The 19,536-nt window shown below is 38.8% G+C and overlaps 1 protein-coding gene across 1 annotated transcript in view; it reads right to left on the reverse strand.

Annotated features, from left to right (window-relative positions):
* LOC124787730 (huntingtin) overlaps positions 1 to 19,536 on the reverse strand; it is a 392,251-nt gene that overhangs the window by 255,828 nt on the left and 116,887 nt on the right. The window contains exon 12 of the mRNA XM_047254577.1: positions 8,516 to 8,671. Coding sequence (XP_047110533.1) covers positions 8,516 to 8,671 — 156 coding nt within the window. The remainder of the gene's footprint in view (positions 1 to 8,515; positions 8,672 to 19,536) is intronic.

Raw genomic sequence — 19,536 nt, forward strand, 5'->3', positions numbered from 1 at the left:
ATCACACAAACAGTAGTAACATTCTCCTAGACACATTTGCAAAGAAATCCCCAAACAGAGTAGTTTTTACTCCTCAAATATCTGTACCTGGCATGATGCCCATGACATAATATTCATGATGCCCCAGAAAGAAACCACAACTGACTACAAACCAAGACTTCAAACACATTAATTATTCTGAAGTTGCAACTGAGATGCAAGAAAGTGTTTGCAGGACATCATCTATTCCCTTTTTGGAAACAAACAAAAAAACTCCATGGATTTACTAACAAACTTATTCAACTACATGAGAAATATGCTCCCCTAAAGACCAGAAAAGTAAGCAGGAAACCTGAACCTTGGCTGACTGCCAAGCTGTGAGAAACGCTAAGCTTGACATGCCCATACAATAACCACAATAGAAATACACCAGTTGTCTTATGAAAAAACCTGCATGGTTTTGGTATGGACAAAATTAAAACTGTACTTCACATTACCTACATCATAACTGAACTGCAAACGAAACGGACACACTTTGTCTACATGATAAGGGTAAATGACTGCAGCCATGAAAAATTCTACCTAAAGCATGTCACTTGAAATACCACTCAAGAAACTGTCATGTGTATCAGATTAACATCTGCTAGACACAAAGACATCTCAGTCAAATGACAAAGTTTATCACTGACGCACTATAAAAGATATCTTCAACCACTTTTTAACCACGAGTGTTTTCCCCGATGCATGGAAACAGTGGCTAATAAGCCACTACCTCAAAAGGATGTTAACACAGCACCCTCTGATTACTGACTCATTTGCATTCTTCCTACACTGTCCAAGGCCTTAGAATGTATAGTCCATGACCAGTTAACGAACTACCTAACTACAAAAACCTACTAGACAAACACCAAACAGGTTTCCATAAGCATCACAGCACATCTGCCTTAATAAAGGAAATAGATGACCTGAAGCTTGCCATGATTGCACAATAGGCGACTATCATGTACTTCTTAGACTTCAGCAAAGCCTTTGAGACCACTGACTTCCACATTTAATTTGCCAAATTTGGCAGCCTAAATTTCTCGCCAGGTGCAGTGCAATGGTTTCACTCATACCTGACATCTAAACAGTAAGGCATCATGTCCTATACCATAAAGTCACAATGGAGGACAGCAGTATCAGGTATTCCCCAGGGTTCAGCATTATGTCTTATATGTTTTCCACTACACACCAATTATGAATCATCAGTTTGTTCCTACTGTAGATACAACACATACACTGATGACCTCCAATTGCAAAACTAATAAACCCTATGAGAGCTACTGCGAATCTCAATACTGAGCTGTGTGCACTACAAAAATGATCACTGAATATAGGGTTTAAGCTCAACCCATCCACAAGCAAAGTGGTACCAGTTGGCCATTCTACACTCATTAACCCAAAACATCAGGAATCCTGACCATCTTTAATGCTAAATGGGGCAAACACCAGCTTAGCTCCTTCAGCAACGAGTTTTAGAGTATTAATAGATGAAAATCCAACTTGGACTCGGCACCTAACTATAACGTGCATGAAAGCATCAGAATTTCTCCACACCCTACAAAAATATAAAATGCTCTTCCCTCTTGACCTGCAAAAGAATCTTGTACAAATACTTATACTTCCAATTATTGATTACAGCTATTATTGATTATCCTGCACAGTCTTTCCCAGGAAAACTCATGGTACCTGGGACTAGTTACGAATGTTTGTGTTCGATATATATGTGATGTTCGACTGTACGATCACATTTCACCGTTGTACACACACGTTATCCTGGCTGTGTGCAGACAAGCATAGAGATTTTCATACCCTCTGTCTTCTTTACTGCCTTATTGACATACACTGTCCCTCATCCCTCATATCTCTCCTTGACCTTAATGTTCTTGTTTGAACAACATGGCAGACACACATTCCCATTAGAGCAAAATCCTTTCTGTCCCACCCCTTTGTTCAGCCACTTTCTCAAAGTCCTCCTCAGTAGTAGGAACCTGACTCTGCAATAATCTCCTGCACTATATTAGAAAACTGAATAACATCTCCAGCCTCAGAAAGCAGTTAGGGACATATCTACTGAGCCAATAATAGTGAGCACCATTGTCCCTGTATGCACTCATTGCCCCTGAACATCCTTCTTTCTGATCACATCTTCCACATTTCCCAGTACTCTTCACTGGTGCAGTTGCCTTAAATTTCGTTTCCCCAGAACTCACTATATAAGTAAACAACTATTTTGTACACCCATAAATTTCTTTTATATCTGCCACTATCACAATTATTATTATTATTATTACTATTATTATTATCATATCATCTTCTTCTTCTTCTTCTTCTTCTTCTTCTTCTTCACTGGCACTGGCAGCAGCAGGGGAAGGAGTATTAACTTTATTAGTTCCTAGTCAGTATTTTTTACTCATTTTGCCTTTATAACCACTCAAATCAATTCAATACTCTCATATTAAAATTGATATTTCTTAGGTAACTATGAGTTAAAAAATTGCTTTATGTGCAAAACCCCAGTCCAATATAAGGGTCCTAATCTGAGCGGTTTTAATAAATAAATAAATAAATAAAATAGTAAAAATTCTGTTACAAAACACTGATATCTGAATCTTAAACATGATAAAGTATTTCAATACGATTCTTCTGGGTGTGTTCCCACACATGACCGACACTTTATCTACTGTTACATGCATCCTGATGAAGTTACCTGCAATAGCCCCCAAACATCAGTAGTTGAATAACATCATGATGCTGTCGCACACCAAGAAAAATTATACTGAAACTGACACTGGTCACAAAAGACTATGTTCATATTTCATAAAATGTGAGGAACTGCTCACCACATAGAGGAGGTGTTGAATGGCAGACGGGCACATTGACAAGAGACTGTTAGATATTATTTAGGTATTGGACTACATCAGACATAAACAAAATAAATCACAGACACACACACACACACACACACACACACACACACACACACACACACACACACACGGCCACTGTCATCCCTGCCTCACTCAATTTACCGTTCTGCGTACCTGTGGTCTACCTCCATTGGCCCCAAATCATCTGATTAAATTTCTAGAATTTCCTAACATTGTACCGTGCCTCACCATCATTTCTTAAGCCCTCAATTTTCTAAACTGATCACACATCCACAGGATTAATTGGCATACACCACCTACAAACTGATCCCATCATCATAATCCTACTTGCTAATAAAATCTCCAACTCTTTGGTTATGAACTGCCACATACATACCCGTACAAGCTATGCTACAGTGACCACCATTCCAGAAATCCTGTCTCGTCTCAAACACCTGCATCCATCCTGAAATCTTTCCCCTGGGTCTTCTAAATTTCCAATGGTTAAGTACTACTGATTTTCAGTTATTTATATTCAGCAATTTAACATTTGTATAATAGAGGGAAACATTCCACGTGGGAAAAATATATCTAAAAAGAAAGATGATGAAACTTACCAAACAAAAGCGCTGGCAGGTCGATAGACACACAAACAAACACAAACATACACACAAAATTCTAGCTTTCGCAACCAATGGTTGCCTCGTCAGGAAAGAGGGAAGGAGAAGGAAAGACAACCCATATCCTGCTTTACTTCTACCAATACTACATCTCCTACCTTCCAAACCTTTACAGAAGTTATCCTACGAAACTTGCAGGGCTCCTATAAAGTTTGGAAGATAGGAGATGAGGTACTGGTGGAAGTAAAGCTGCGGGGGCGGATCATAAGTTGTGCTTGGGTAGCTCAGTTAGTATAGCACTTGCCCGCGAAAGGCAAAGGTCCCGAGCTCAAGCCTGCCAGGAAGTTTCACATCACAGTCACACTCTGCTGCAAAGGGAAAATTTCATTCTGGACTCCAGGTACTCTTAGTCAATGAAACAGGAAAGTACCTAAAGTTTTTATGTGCACCACAAAAGCTAAAAAAATGCTGAATATCAAAAACTCGAAATCATTAGTGTGCAGGCAATGAACATTTAGTATGCCAAAATGATGATTCTCTTCACAAACTATCACAGCTGACAACATAAGGTCCCACTATAAAGGGCAATTCAGCTACACCTATCATTGTTATTCTGTCTTTTTAAGCAGCCTGCAATGTTATAGCTGGCATTTGTATACCACACACAAGATTTTCATATTCTCTCACTCTCCGCTCACTACGCACAAACTATTAGTCCTACAGAAAAAATGGTCAGACCTTTTTGTAGGAAATTTAATATAGTTAAATTTTGCACTGGGATACAATGTCACTGGAGGCCACAGTTTTCGAGTTAATCAAGAAAAACAAACAAAAGTGACCTTTAAGCACACCTCCATGCTCATCCCTCACCAGTCAGGATTTCTAGTGTTTGTGACACTACCTCCACCCACCGCACAAAAATTTCTGCCTACAAGAATTAGTACTGATATCTGAACTTTTTTGCTTTCTATTGATCAGGCTATTACACTATCAGCATAGTTTACTTCATTAACGTTATTATTTTAAACATGTCCATGAGGATAACGAATGATAAATAATGTTTGTAAATATTATGGTAAAACTGATTATATTGACAGCTCAATCCAAACTTAACTCTTACAAGCACAGTTGTTTCATAGGTAGAAGACATGATGAATACAACACTGTAATTGTTTTTTATGGTGTTAAAATTCACAAAATTGCTAGTTAAAATTTACATAAACATCAATGTCACAATTTCTAAGTGCTCAAATAAGTTGATGACATAATAAGGCCAGTCAATGAAGACAAAAAAAAGGTTGAATGTGGGAAACAATTAGTAGAGTCACAAATATTTTTACAGTGGTAGGAAGGGAGTGCCATGGACAACAAACAAAAATCCTGACCAGTGGGGGATGAGTGTGGGAGTTGCGGTGCTTTTGAAGGTCACTTTTTTATTAGGTTTTTCTTGAACAACTCAAAAACCACTGCTTCTAGTGAAAAGATATCCCAGTACAAAATTTAATTACGTTCAGTTTCCTACAAAAAGATTTTGTTCATTTTTTTCTGTACGACTAATAGTTTACACATAGCGAGCAAGAGAATATGACGAACTTGTGCACAGTTTGTGAAGGACAGCTACAACATTGCGGGCTGCACAAAACAGCAGCAGCAGGGTCAGCTGAGTCACCTGTACATTAATCACAGACCAACAGCCTTAACATTGGTTTGCTGCTGAATTATTGAACACTTTCTGAGTTTACATAATAAATTTTCTTGAGACCAAAAAGCTTCTGTCCATAAATCAGCGCTGACTTAGGAGGCATCACTCATGCAAAACTCAGCTTGCCCTTTTCTCACATGAATTCCTACAAAACACGGATGGAGGCCAACAGGCAGAGTCTGCCTTTTTCTACATTTCTGGAAACAATTTGATACAATGCCCTACTGCAGTCTGTTGAAGATCTGAGTATACGGTTTAGGTTGATGGGAATGGCTCAAAGACTTCTTAAGTAATAGAACCCAGTAAGTAGTCCTTTGTCAGAGACAGGGGGATCATCAGGAGTGCCCCAGGGAAGTGTGATAGGATCAATCTCTTCTCTATATACATAAATGATATAACAGGCAGGGTGAGCAGCAATATACAGCTGTTTGCTGATAAAGCTATGGTGTACAGGAAGATGTCATGTTTGAGTGACTGTAGGAGCATACAATGTAGAAAAGCATTCCTGCAATGTTCGAACACAGCATTAGCTGGGTTGTGACGGAGACAGCCACATCAATTAAATATCTGGGCATAACACTGCAAAGTGATATGAAGTGGAATGAGCACGTCAGGTTAGTAGCAGGAAAGGCAAATGCTCGATTTTATTTTACTGGGAGAATACTAGGGATGCGTAGGTCTTCTATACAGGAGACGGTGCACGGAACACTAGTGTGACCCATTCTTCAGCACTGTTTGAGTGTTTGGGATCCACACCGCATCAAATAAAAGGAAGATATTGATACAATTTGGAGGTGTGCTACTAGATTTGCTACTGGTAGATTCGATCAGCATGTAAGTGTTATGTACATGCTTCGTGAACTCAAACAGAAATCCCTGAAGCAAAGATGATGCGCTTTTTGTGAGACACTATAGTGAAAATTTAAGAGAACTGGGATTTGAGGCCGATTGCAGAATGATACTTCCACTGCCAACACACATTTTATGCACAGACCACAAGCATAAGATGCGAGAAATTAGGGCTCACACGGAGGCTTCTCGACAGTTGTTTTTCGCTTTCTCTTTTTGCGAGTGGAACAGGAAAGGAAATAACTAATAGTGATGCACCATATGGTGGCTTGCAGGGTATGTACCTTCATGTACATGTAGGAGTAGATATACATTTAGATGCACATGTATATGTATACTGAACCAGACAGGAAGAGTCTAAACCTAGCATGGCACTTTCCACAAATGGCCTAGCCTTCTAAAGCTTGAACTTGCATTATTATAACTATATCACTCTGATTGCCACAAAAATATGTGCAAAGAATCAGATATGGCAAAATGTTCTTTGAGCTATCAACAGAAATATGATAGAACCTGCAACAAAGGTAATATAGACCACCTCACTCTGTAACAATGCAAAAACAAAATTTTGAAGAACATGTAACAGGATTAACTAGAGGCAAGATTAGAAATAACAAGAAACTATATAATAATACATAAGAAGAATAAACAAAAGAGAAATGAGATACCTAAGTACAAGTGAGGGAAACAGTAGATTTATTTATACCAGCAGGGCTGGGAAATGCTGAAGGGACGGAATGGATAAAACATAAGGAATAAGTGTACACTTGATGGCAAATGCAATTTCTATATCTGAAAACATCAATTTGATGAGAAATACCAAAAAAAAGTGTTTGATTTTTTAATTTTATTCGCAGGGATGTCATCATTTGTGCTGTTGGATCATATGCTACACTTTAAAACTACAGTTACCAAAAATCTAGATGATCTTAAGCTTGTGCTCCACAGCTTTAATAGAAGACATTTGTACATGTACGCCACCAAAAAGCTAGTGTAAAACTTTACTATGCTGCAGCCAGTTTTGACTATTTATGTTTTCAGATTTTAAAGCTTAAAATGGCATGTACCATATACACATTATTGCAAAATATTTTTCAAGTATAGTTAATGCTCTAGAAGCAAGTGGGTCCTACATATGTAACATATTTTGTAACAACATACATGTAGTATATATTGTTTTAAGCTTTAAAGTCTGCCAGGTTATGATGGTCACAACTAGTTGCAACATAGTAAAGTTACATAGCAGATTTATAGCGGCATATATAAAAAAATCTAATAACAATACCATATCTCAAAGTTTTCCATGAGATTTTGGAACTGACGCTGAATGATTTTGACTGCTTGCCTTAATGTTTCAGCTGACAATGATGCAGCCATGTTCTGGTGAATTTAATTATGAGATTACATCCTATGTTTACACAAAAGGCTACACAACTGCACATCTGGGTTTGGTCTTGATTGTATGACTACCACTGACAAATTTAGTGCTCTCTGATGAATTTTGCTGCATCTGGGGCACACTGGTGCTTTCTTATTGGCATTATAGCAGACATGCCCTCTGCAAATTGCGTACCCACGTAATTAAAGCTCAGTAGTCAAACTGATAAGGCTAATTGTCTCTGGACATGCCACTTAGTCTTTTTGTATAAATTTAAAAAAAATGACCAGGTCCGTTACTATATTCAGTTGAAAGCTATCCTTTTAATTAATAAATTCTTGCAATAAATGTATTTCCACAAATTACTTAATAACTGAATCTCAGGAGGATCTCATCAGAGGCACGATTTTCATACCACTATAATTTACAAAACATCATGTAGGGATATGCATTCCAGCTGCAGCTAACCACTAGGTTGCAAGGCAATTAAGACACAAACATTCCACACACTTTTGATGTGCTGTATTTTTGATCCAGCCAATGTAGGCTTTGCCCCATTGACATGGTATTCCACAGATTTCATGTTTCTGCAAACACAGATCATCCATTATCAAGCTGTGAGGAGCAGAGGTATTTTCAGGTGGCCAGAAAATTACTTTAACATAATATGTTTTTAGAATTTTGCCTAGCTTTGATCATATTTGCCAACATATGGGAGAACTTGTGGCTAGTCATGATTCCTCCTCACTAAAGTTGTTTGTTGAGTATTTCTGTGACACTTTCATACTGTCTAAACAAAGCTATGATCAAGTGCACAACTGTTCTTTTTTCTCTCTCTCTCTCTCTCTCTCTCTCTCTCTCTCTCTCCCTCCCCCTCTCACCTATTACTCTAACTTGGTAAGCATTTCAACCCATCAAACAAAAATCTAACAAGAGGAAAAAGTGGAACACCTACAGTTTGTGTTAATAACATCCCATTTTAAGAGCACACTGTTCTGCAGCCAATGTGCAGCTCTTATCAGTTACTGTGGTGTATCAGAAACACATTACCTATTCATAAATAAGAACAATCACTTACCTTCACTAGCCAGTAGGGATTCCTCACAACTATAGGAATTGCGTTCAGTATTGGAATAGAATCGACACTGTTAACACTTTCCAGAAGAGGGTTCAGACAATGGCCAATGGCAGTCAAAGTGTGACGACAACAAATTGAAGATTCATCCTGTAGCCCCTGAAATGCATACATATCATTTCAACCTACATCTTTAAATCTACAGAGCTGATGAAAATATAGAAAGAACCAAGACTGCTATAAACAATTTTTTCTCGCTAACGCCCTTCGAGACAGGCAAAGTAGTGTAGCTGCTTGCAATCAGGTCGGAAGCCTGCTAATCGTGTTGAGTGCAGCAGACTTTACCTTTTAATACCTCCAAAATCAATTTCTCTTTTCTAGCTTTCTTTTATTTTAAATAATATTATTTATAATTACTGGCAAATATTACAACCAACTGAAATTTTTAAAATATAAATGTTGTGTGGCATTGTTGGCTAGGATATCTTGTGGGGAGGGTTCAGCTGACAAGTTGTAAAACAAAAGAGAACACAGTTATTTTAAAACTGATGAAATTATCCTATGTTAGAGTCACAATTATATTATGTTTTATACATATACAAGAGTTTTGAATCTGAATGATAATCCATGTCTGACTTCCACCTCCAACAAACGTGATGCACTCATTACTACAGGTATCTCATAGACACTATGACAGAGGTAGACTTTTCGTAAAACTCAATAATAAATAGCTCCTCACTTGCTCACTTGCAAATATACATCTGCACACTGCAAGCAGCTGTCTGGTGTGTTGTGGGGAGTATATAGCATGTCAAAATCATTTTATCCCCTACCCGTTCCATACAAGGACGATATGGGGAAAAAAAGACGGTGGACATCTCTCTTTATCAGAATTAATTTTACCCTTGTGGCGATTACATGAGATCTATGCTGGAGGAAGTAAAGTGTTTCTTTAATTGGTATGGAAAGTGGGCACTCTGGATTTTGTGAAAAAAGCTCTTTAGTGTGCACTTTTCTCGTAGCATCTTCCACTGTAGTTTGTTGAGTATTTCTGTGACACTCTCATACTGTCTACACAAAGCTATGACCAAGTACATAACCATTCTTTTTATTCATTCCCCCCCCCCCCCCCCTCTCCCCGCGCCACCCTCTCGCGTGTTACTCTAACTTGGTAAGAGTTCCAGCCTATCAAACAAAAACTGAAAAACTGATTGAATCAGGGATTTGTTAGCAGCTTATTTCAGGTATGATTTACATTTACTTACGGTTCTTCCAATAAATCTGATTCTGGCATCTGCCTTCCCATAGGTTAGATTTGTATGAGTGTCCCACCTGCTTTGGAAACACATCCTTAGAAATTTGATGGTTATAAAGGATTCCAATTGCCTTAGTCAAGTGACACTGATTTTTTAATCTAGTTACGCACAAACATGTGCAACCATTATCCTGCCACCATCATACGTCTCACATAGGGATTATGAGACTAAGATAAGAGAGATAAGGGCACACAAAAAAAGCATATAAACATTTTGTGTAAACAATCAACAAATACTGTAGAATAGGGCATAAAAACAATATGGTATACTACCCACCAGGTAGAGATATTCCAATCAATGTGGAATGCCGTGTAATGTTTAAAAATATTGCATGGTACAAGATCAGTGTGATGAACATTGTCATCACACATGTATAGGCCAATCAGATAAATGTGAAATACAGGGCATTTTCTCATCACATAAATCCACACAATGTACAAGATAAGATAACAACTATAATGTTAATGATTAACGAAAACCACCTCAGCTGTATTATTAGACGTTTATTAGGCTACAAAGATGTGTACAAATACAGTTGAGGTGATTTTCATTAACAGCATTGTCAGCTGTAATGCTCAACATGATCAAGGTAACAACAATATTGTCTCAGTTTTGTCCATTAAGGAATGTGTGATAAAGGAGCTCATACAAATTTGCATGGCAGATAACCTTGTTGATAGGGTCTGGGGATTTCAACTAAGTAAAGTCTGGAGTCCCTTACTTGCTGCCATTAGATATAGAGGAAAACAAAAATTTATGACACAAGCCAAGCTGCAACATAATGAAGGACCTACATAGCTAGCAACTTTGATTTGGCTACCGGCCACACCAATGCCTGGTAGCAGCAGCAACTGTCACCTGTGCGCATGTGGAGGGCCACAACTTGGTTCCTAGCCGGGGACTCTGAAAACGCTACCATCATCTGAGCCTTTGATGTTGATACGGTAGCTGTGATTGGTATTTTGCAGACTTTCCCAAACTGAAAATCTGATCAAGGGGACAACACTGGACTAATCACCCTGACCATTAAGCAGGCAATGTGAAAATGTAAGTGCATTTTTTGTGTGTTAACTATTGTTTGTTTTTCACTGCCAGGCCAAGAAATTTTTGCTTTGATCCTAACAGTCATCACATCCATTATATGTAAAACCTCACAAACGTTTTCAGATTTATCTAGGGCTCTTGATATAAAAGACCAAAATACTATAGTCAAAATTTCTATAAACTGTTATTTCAGGCAACAGTGTAAGTGTGCTGGTCTATTACCACAGAATACTGGAGTCTATTGAATATACACATGGGTCATTTTTTTGTTAGGTTGTGTGCTGGATGCCAAAATGATCATTTTTTCCACAAGAAAATGGTACTGGAGAATGATCAAGGCAATGGTTGGGACGGATGCCAAGCTTGCGATGTGTCACTATCTGTCACGTATGACTGTAGCAAAAATTAAGAATACATAATTATTTACCCCCCATGAACCATCAGGAGAAAGAAAACTGGCGTTCTACGGATCGGAGCGTGGAATGTCAGATCCCTTAATCGGGCAGGTAGGTTAGAAAATTTAAAAATGGAAATGGATAGGTTGAAGTTAGATATAGTGGGAATTAGTGAAGTTCGGTGGCAGGAGGAACAAGACTTCTGGTCAGGTGACTACAGGGTTATAAACACAAAATCAAATAGGGGTAATGCAGGAGTAGGTTTAATAATGAATAGGAAAATAGGAATGCGGGTAAGCTACTACAAACAGCATAGTGAACGCATTATTGTGGCCAAGATAGATACGAAGCCCACACCTACTACAGTAGTACAAGTTTATATGCCAACTAGCTCTGCAGATGACGAAGAAATTGAAGAAATGTATGATGAAATAAAAGAAATTATTCAGATTGTGAAGGGAGACGAAAATTTAATAGTCATGGGTGACTGGAATTCGAGTGTAGGAAAAGGGAGAGAAGGAAACATAGTAGGTGAATATGGATTGGGGGACAGAAATGAAAGAGGAAGCCGCCTGGTGGAATTTTGCACAGATCACAACATAATCATAACTAACACTTGGTTTAAGAATCATGAAAGAAGGTTGTATACATGGAAGAACCCTGGAGATACTAAAAGGTATCAAATAGATTATATAATGGTAAGACAGAGATTTAGGAACCAGGTTTTAAATTGTAAGACATTTCCAGGGGCAGATGTGGACTCTGACCACAATCTATTGGTTATGACCTGTAGATTAAAACTGAAGAAACTGCAAAAAGGTGGGAATTTAAGGAGATGGGAACTGGAAAAACTAAAAGAACCAGAGGTTGTACAGAGATTCAGGGAGAGCATAAGGGAGCAATTGACAGGAATGGGGGAAATAAATACAGTAGAAGAAGAATGGGTAGCTTTGAGGCATGAAGTAGTGAAGGCAGCAGAGGATCAAGTAGGTATAAAGACGAGGGCTAGTAGAAATCCTTGGGTAACAGAAGAAATACTGAATTTAATTGATGAAAGGAGAAAATATAAAAATGCAGTAAGTGAAACAGGCAAAAAGGAATACAAACGTCTCAAAAATGAGATCGACAGGAAGTGCAAAATGGCTAAGCAGGGATGGCTAGAGGATAAATGTAAGGATGTAGAGGCCTATCTCACTAGGGGTAAGATAGATACTGCCTACAGGAAAATTAAAGAGACCTTTGGAGATAAGAGAACGACTTGTATGAATATCAAAAGCTCATATGGAAACCCAGTTCTAAGCAAAGAAGGGAAAGCAGAAAGGTGGAAGGAGTATATAGAGGGTCTATACAAGGGCGATGTACTTGAGGACAATATTATGGAAATGGAAGAGGATGTAGATGAAGATGAAATGGGAGATACGATACTGCGTGAAGAGTTTGACAGAGCACTGAAAGACCTGAGTCGAAACAAGGCCCCCGGAGTAGACAATATTCCATTGGAACTACTGACGGCCGTGGGAGAGCCAGTCCTAACAAAACTCTACCATCTGGTGAGCAAGATGTATGAAACAGGTGAAATACCCTCAGACTTCAAGAAGAATATAATAATTCCAATCCCAAAGAAAGCAGGTGTTGACAGATGTGAAAATTACCGAACTATCAGCTTAATAAGTCACAGCTGCAAAATACTAACACGAATTCTTTACAGACGAATGGAAAAACTAGTAGAAGCCAACCTCGGGGAAGATCAGTTTGGATTCCGTAGAAACACTGGAACACGTGAGGCAATACTGACATTACGACTTATCTTAGAAGAAAGATTAAGGAAAGGCAAACCTATGTTTCTAGCATTTGTAGACTTAGAGAAAGCTTTTGACAATGTTGACTGGAATACTCTCTTTCAAATTCTAAAGGTGGCAGGGGTAAAATACAGGGAGCGAAAGGCTATTTACAATTTGTACAGAAACCAGATGGCAGTTATAAGAGTCGAGGGACATGAAAGGGAAGCAGTGGTTGGGAAGGGAGTAAGACAGGGTTGTAGCCTGTCCCCGATGTTGTTCAATCTGTATATTGAGCAAGCAGTAAAGGAAACAAAAGAAAAATTCGGAGTAGGTATTAAAATTCATGGAGAAGAAATAAAAACTTTGAGGTTCGCCGATGACATTGTAATTCTGTCAGAGACAGCAAAGGACTTGGAAGAGCAGTTGAATTCAATGGACAGTGTCTTGAAAGGAGGATATAAGATGAACATCAACAAAAGCAAAACAAGGATAATGGAATGTAGTCTAATTAAGTCGGGTGATGCTGAGGGAATTAGATTAGGAAATGAGGCACTTAAAGTAGTAAAGGAGTTTTGCTATTTGGGGAGCAAAATAACTGATGATGGTCGAAGTAGAGAGGATATAAAATGTAGGCTGGCAATGGCAAGGAAAGCGTTTCTGAAGAAGAGAAATTTGTTAACATCCAGTATTGATTTAAGTGTCAGGAAGTCATTTCTGAAGGTATTCGTATGGAGTGTAGCCATGTATGGAAGTGAAACATGGACGATAAATAGTTTGGACAAGAAGAGAATAGAAGCTTTTGAAATGTGGTGCTACAGAAGAATGCTGAAGATTAGATGGGTAGATCACATGACTAATGAGGAAGTATTGAATAGGATTGGGGAGAAGAGAAGTTTGTGGCACAACTTGACCAGAAGAAGGGATCGGTTGGTAGGACATGTTCTGAGGCATCAAGGGATCACCAATTTAGTATTGGAGGGCAGCGTGGAGGGTAAAAATCGTAGGGGGAGACCAAGAGATGAATACACTAAGCAGATTCAGAAGGATGTAGGTTGCAGTAGGTACTGGGAGATGAAAAAGCTTGCACAGGATAGAGTAGCATGGAGAGCTGCATCAAACCAGTCTCAGGACTGAAGACCACAACAACAACAACAATGAACCATAGACCTTGCTGTTGGTGGGGAGGCTTGCATGCCTCAGCGATACAGATAGCCGTACCGTAGGTGCAACCACAATGGAGGGGTATCTGTTTAGAGGCCAGACAAATGTATGGTTCCTGAAGAGGGGCAGCAGCCTTTTCAGTAGTTGCAGGGGCAACAGTCTGGATGATTGACTGATCTGGCCTTGCAACTCTAACCAAAACAGACTTGCTGTGCTGGTACTGCGAACGGCTGAAAGCAAGGGGAAACTACAGCCATAATTTTTCCCGAGGGCATGCAGCTTTACTGTATGGACAAATGATGATGGCGTCCTCTTGGGTAAAATATTCTGGAGGTAAAATAGTCCCCCATTTGGATCTCCGGGCGGGGACTACTCAAGAGGACGTCGTTATCAGGAGAAAGGAAACTGGCGTTCTACGGATCGGAGCATGGAATATCAGATCCCTTAATCAGGCAGGTAGGTTAGAAAATTTAAAAAGGGAAATGGATAGGTTAAAGTTAGATATAGTGGGAATTAGCGAAGTTCGGTGGCAGAAGGAACAAGACTTTTGGTCATATGAATACAGGGTTACAAATAAATAATCAAATAAGGGTAATGCAGGAGTAGGTTTAATAATGAATAAAAAAAAATAGGAGTTCGGGTAAGCTACTACAAACAACATAGTGAACACATTATTGTGGCCAAGATAAACACAAAGCCCACGCCTACGACAGTAGTACAAGTCTATATGCCAACTAGCTCTGCAGATGATGAAGAAATTGAAGAAATGTATGATGAGATAAAAGAAATTATTCAGATAGGGAAGGGAGATGAAAATTTAATAGTCATGGGTGACTGGAACTCGACAGTAGGAAAAGGAAGAGAAGGAAACGTAGTAGGTGAATATGGATTGGGGGTAAGAAATGAAAGAGGAAGCCGCCTAATCATAGCTAACACTTGGTTCAAGAATCATAAATGAAGGTTGTATACATGGAAGAAGCCTGGAGATACTGACAGGTTTCAGATAGATTATATAATGGTAAGACAGAGATTTAGGAACCAGGTTTTAAATTGTAAAAATTTCCAGGGGCAGATGTGGACTCTGACCACAATCTTTGGGTTATGAACTGTAGATTAAAACTGATGAAACTGCAAAAAGGTGGGAAAGATGGGACCTGGATAAACTGACTAAACCAGAGGGTGTACAAAGTTTCAGGGAGAGCATAAAGGAACAATTGACAAGAATGGGGGAAAGAAATACAGTAGAAGAAGAATGGGTAGATTTGAAAAATGAAGTAGTGAAGGCAGCAGAGGATCAAGTAGGTAAAAAGATGAGGGCTAGTAGAAATCCTTGGGTGACAGAAGAAATATTGAATTTAATTGTTAAAAGGAGAAAATATAAAAATGCAGTAAATGAAGCAGGCAAAAAGGAATACAAACGTCTCAAAAATGAGATCGACAGGAAGTGAAAAATGGTTAAGCAGGTGTGGCTAGAGGACAAATGTAAGGATGTAGAGGCTTATCTCACTAGGGGTAAGATAGATACTGCCTACAGGAAAATTAACGAGACCTTTGGAGAAAAGAGAACCACTTGTATGAATATCAAGAGCTCAGATGGAAACCCAGTTCTAAGCAAAGAAGGGAAAGCAGAAAGGTGGAAGGAGTATGTACAGGGTCTATACAAGGGTGATGTACCAGGTGATCAAAAAGTCAGTATAAATTTGAAAACTTAATAAACCTCGGAATAATGTAGATAGAGAGGTAAAAATTGACACACATGCTTGGAATGACATGGGGTTTTATTAGAACAAAAAAAAAAAAAGTTCACAAAATGTCCAACAGATCGCTCGCGCGCGTCGTTTGGTGATGATCGTGTGCTCAGCCGCCACTTTCGTCATGCTTGGCCTGCCAGGTCCTCAGCCCTCAGTCCGTGCGATTATTGGCTTTGGGGTTACCTGAAGTCGCAAGTGTATCGTGATCGACCGACATCTCCAGGGATGCTGAAAGACAACATCCGACGCCAATGCCTCACCATAACTCCGGAAATGCTTTACAGTGCTGTTCACAACATTATTCCTCCACTGCAGCTATTGTTGAGGAATGATGGTGGACATATTGAGCATTTCCTGTAAAGAACATCATCTTTTCTTTGTCCTACTTTGTTATGCTAATTATTCCTATTCTGATCAGATGAAGTGCCATCTGTCGGACATTTTTTGATCTTTTGTATTTTTCTGGTTCTAATAAAACCCCATGTCATTCCAAGCATGAATGTCAATTTGTATCTCTCTATCTATATTATTCCATGATTTATTCAGTTTTCAAACTTATACTGACTTTTTGATCACACGGTACTTGAGGACAATAATATGGGAATGGAAGAGCACATAGATGAAGATGAAATGGGATATATGATACTGCGTGAAGGAGTTTTACAGAACACTGAAAGATGTAAGTCGAAACAAGACACCGGGAGTAGACAACATTCCATTAGAACTGCTGATAGCCTTGAGAGAGCCAGCCCTAATAAAACTCTACCATCTGGTGAACAAGATATATAAGACGCGAAATACCTCAGACTTAAAAAAATATAAGAATTCTAATCCCAAAAAAAGCAGGTGTTGACAGAAGTGAAAATTACCAAATTATCAGTTTAATAAGTCACGGCTGCAAAATACTAACATAAATTCTTTACAGACAAATGGAAAAACTGGTAGAAGCCGATCTCGGGGAAGATCAGTTTGGATTCCGAAGAAATGTTGGAACACATGAGGCAATACTGACCCTATAAGTTATCTTAGAAGAAAGATTAAGGAAAGGCAAATCTACGTTTCTAGTATTTGTAGACTTACAGAAAGCTTTTGACAATGTTGACTGGAATACTCTCTTTCAAATTCTGAAGGTGGTAGGGGTACAATACACGGCGCGAAAGGCTATTTACAATTTATACAGAAACCAGATGGCAGTTTTAAGAGTCGAGGGGCATGAAAAGGAAGCAGTGGTTGGGAAGGGAGTGAGACAGGGTTGTAGCCTATCCCCAATGTTATTCAATCTGTATATTGAGCAAGCAGTAAAGGAAACAAAAGAAAAATTCAGAGTTGGAATTAAAATCAATGGAAAAGAAATAAAAACTTTGAGGTTCGCCGATGATATTGTAATTATGTCAGAGACAGCAAAGAACCTGTAAGAGCAGTTGAACGGAATGGACAGTGTCTTGAAAGGAGGATATAAGATGAACATCAACATAAGTACAAGAAGGATAATGGAATGTAGTCGAATTAAATCAGGTGATGCTGAGGGAATTAGATTAGGAAATGACACACTTAAAGTAGTAAATGAATTTTGCCATTTGGGGAGCAAAATAACTGATGATGGTCAAAGTAGAGAGGATATAAAATGTAGAATGGCAATGGTAAGGAAAGCATTTCTGAAGAAAAGAAATTTGTTAACATCAAGTATAGATTTAAGTGTCAGGAAGTCGTTTCTGAAAGTATTTATATAGAGTGTAGCCATGTATGGAATTGAAACACGGACAATAAATAGTTAAGACAAGAATTGAATAGAACTGGGGAGAAGAGAAATTTGTGGCACAACTCGACTAGAAGAAGGGATTGGTTGGTAGGACTTGGTCTGAGGCATCAAGGTATCACCAATTCAGTATTGGAGGGCAGCGTGGAGGGTAAAAATCATAGTGGGAGGCCAAGCTATGAGTACACTAAGCAGATTCAGAAGGATCTAGGTTGCAGAAGGTTCTGGGAGATGAAGAAGCTTGCACAGGATATAGTAGCAAGGAGAGCCGCATCAAACATTTTGACGAAGAGGAACCTCACGTGAGCCCGAACATCTTTGGGATGTTACTCGCAACAGTTGTGTGTCTTTACAGAAAATTGTGTAAATTCCAACGTATGTGTGCAGTTTGTTGCAAAGATTTTCAGTGCTAAGGACAGTTCATGTTAGGTATCAATGGAATGTCACAGAACAGGAAGAAAAATCCTTATCAAATGTTGATGTGTTCTCAACAGACAAAATTTCCATATAATATCACTTCAATACTGAACTGTGAAAGTGAACTTATGAGTGATCATTGTCCACAGAAGGAAGTCACAATACAGTAATGGAATTAGGGAACTAGGAATGAGCTGGCTGTGAAGTGTGTCTGTTCACATTCCAGTATGCTCTTACACTTCCGAGTTGTGTGTTATGTCACAAATGTTTAGGAAATAATTAATAGTGGGCTTCCATGTGTTCTACTGAGTCGCTGTTTCCATTTCCTGCTCAGTATTTGGACAACCGACCCATCCGTCTTCTATAGGTGCTGCGAGTTTTGCTGCTGTGTGTACTCATTGCCTGGACACCAACCAGATTGTGAACTACTGTTGACCTCACGCCGCTATTTATAGCAGAGTTCAATTTCCAACCCTCACTAAACTCTCTGACACTCTTTTGTTTCTCAAGGCTCACACTGATATCGTGTGAAACAAAAATTCTCTTATGGTTTTCCAAATCTGTTGGATGTGGTGGCTGGCGAGATTTTTATAAACCGAGTACCAGTGCCCAATGTTATTTAAATTGAAATGTCTATCCCTGATTATTAGATTTTCTGACATCACTATTTCAATATGCTCTTCAATTATGTTGTCCCAGAAGCTTAGAGTTCACATCACAATACTGGTCATTATATTTCTTTTCATGATTATATTCGAGACAGTGCTCAGCAACACCTGATTTGCATGGTTATTTTAGTTGGGCAAGTCACTCAGGTTCCTTACACCTCTCCTCAACTGTTCAGATAGTCTGTCCCATATAAGGCATGCCACATTTACAAGGAATGCGATACGCACCTAGATTTCAGATATCTAGATTGTCTTTAATGTTACAAAGATCGCTTTTAACTTAGCTGAAGGGTGTGAAACACACTGGATGCAATGTTTCCATAGGAGTCTACCAATCTTTCTGAATACTGGGCCAGCATAAGGTAGATTAGCAAAACAGTCGAGGGGATTTGCAAGGAACTTCGTGACACACCCAGCTACCACAACCAAGAAAATCAGCTGTTTCTGTGCACTGCCTCAAATATTATCATGAAATGAAATATAATGACACCAGTATTGCAGTGCAAATGCAGAGTATCTGAGACAGCATAATTAAGGAGTCTATCGAAGTAAAGATGTCTGAAAACCTAATAAACACTAACAGAGGTTTCAAATGAAATAACGCTTGGGGTGTGGCATTCAATTTGTTAAAATCTCACTGGCCATAACATGCACCAGAGTTGGAGTGGTTGTCAGAAATCACACTTGCTGTCAATAGCAGTGTGAGACTAACAACAGTTTACAGTCCAGCTGGAG

Source organism: Schistocerca piceifrons, chromosome 3, assembly GCF_021461385.2.
Source record: "Schistocerca piceifrons isolate TAMUIC-IGC-003096 chromosome 3, iqSchPice1.1, whole genome shotgun sequence".
In the NCBI taxonomy this organism is placed as follows: domain Eukaryota; kingdom Metazoa; phylum Arthropoda; class Insecta; order Orthoptera; family Acrididae; genus Schistocerca; species Schistocerca piceifrons.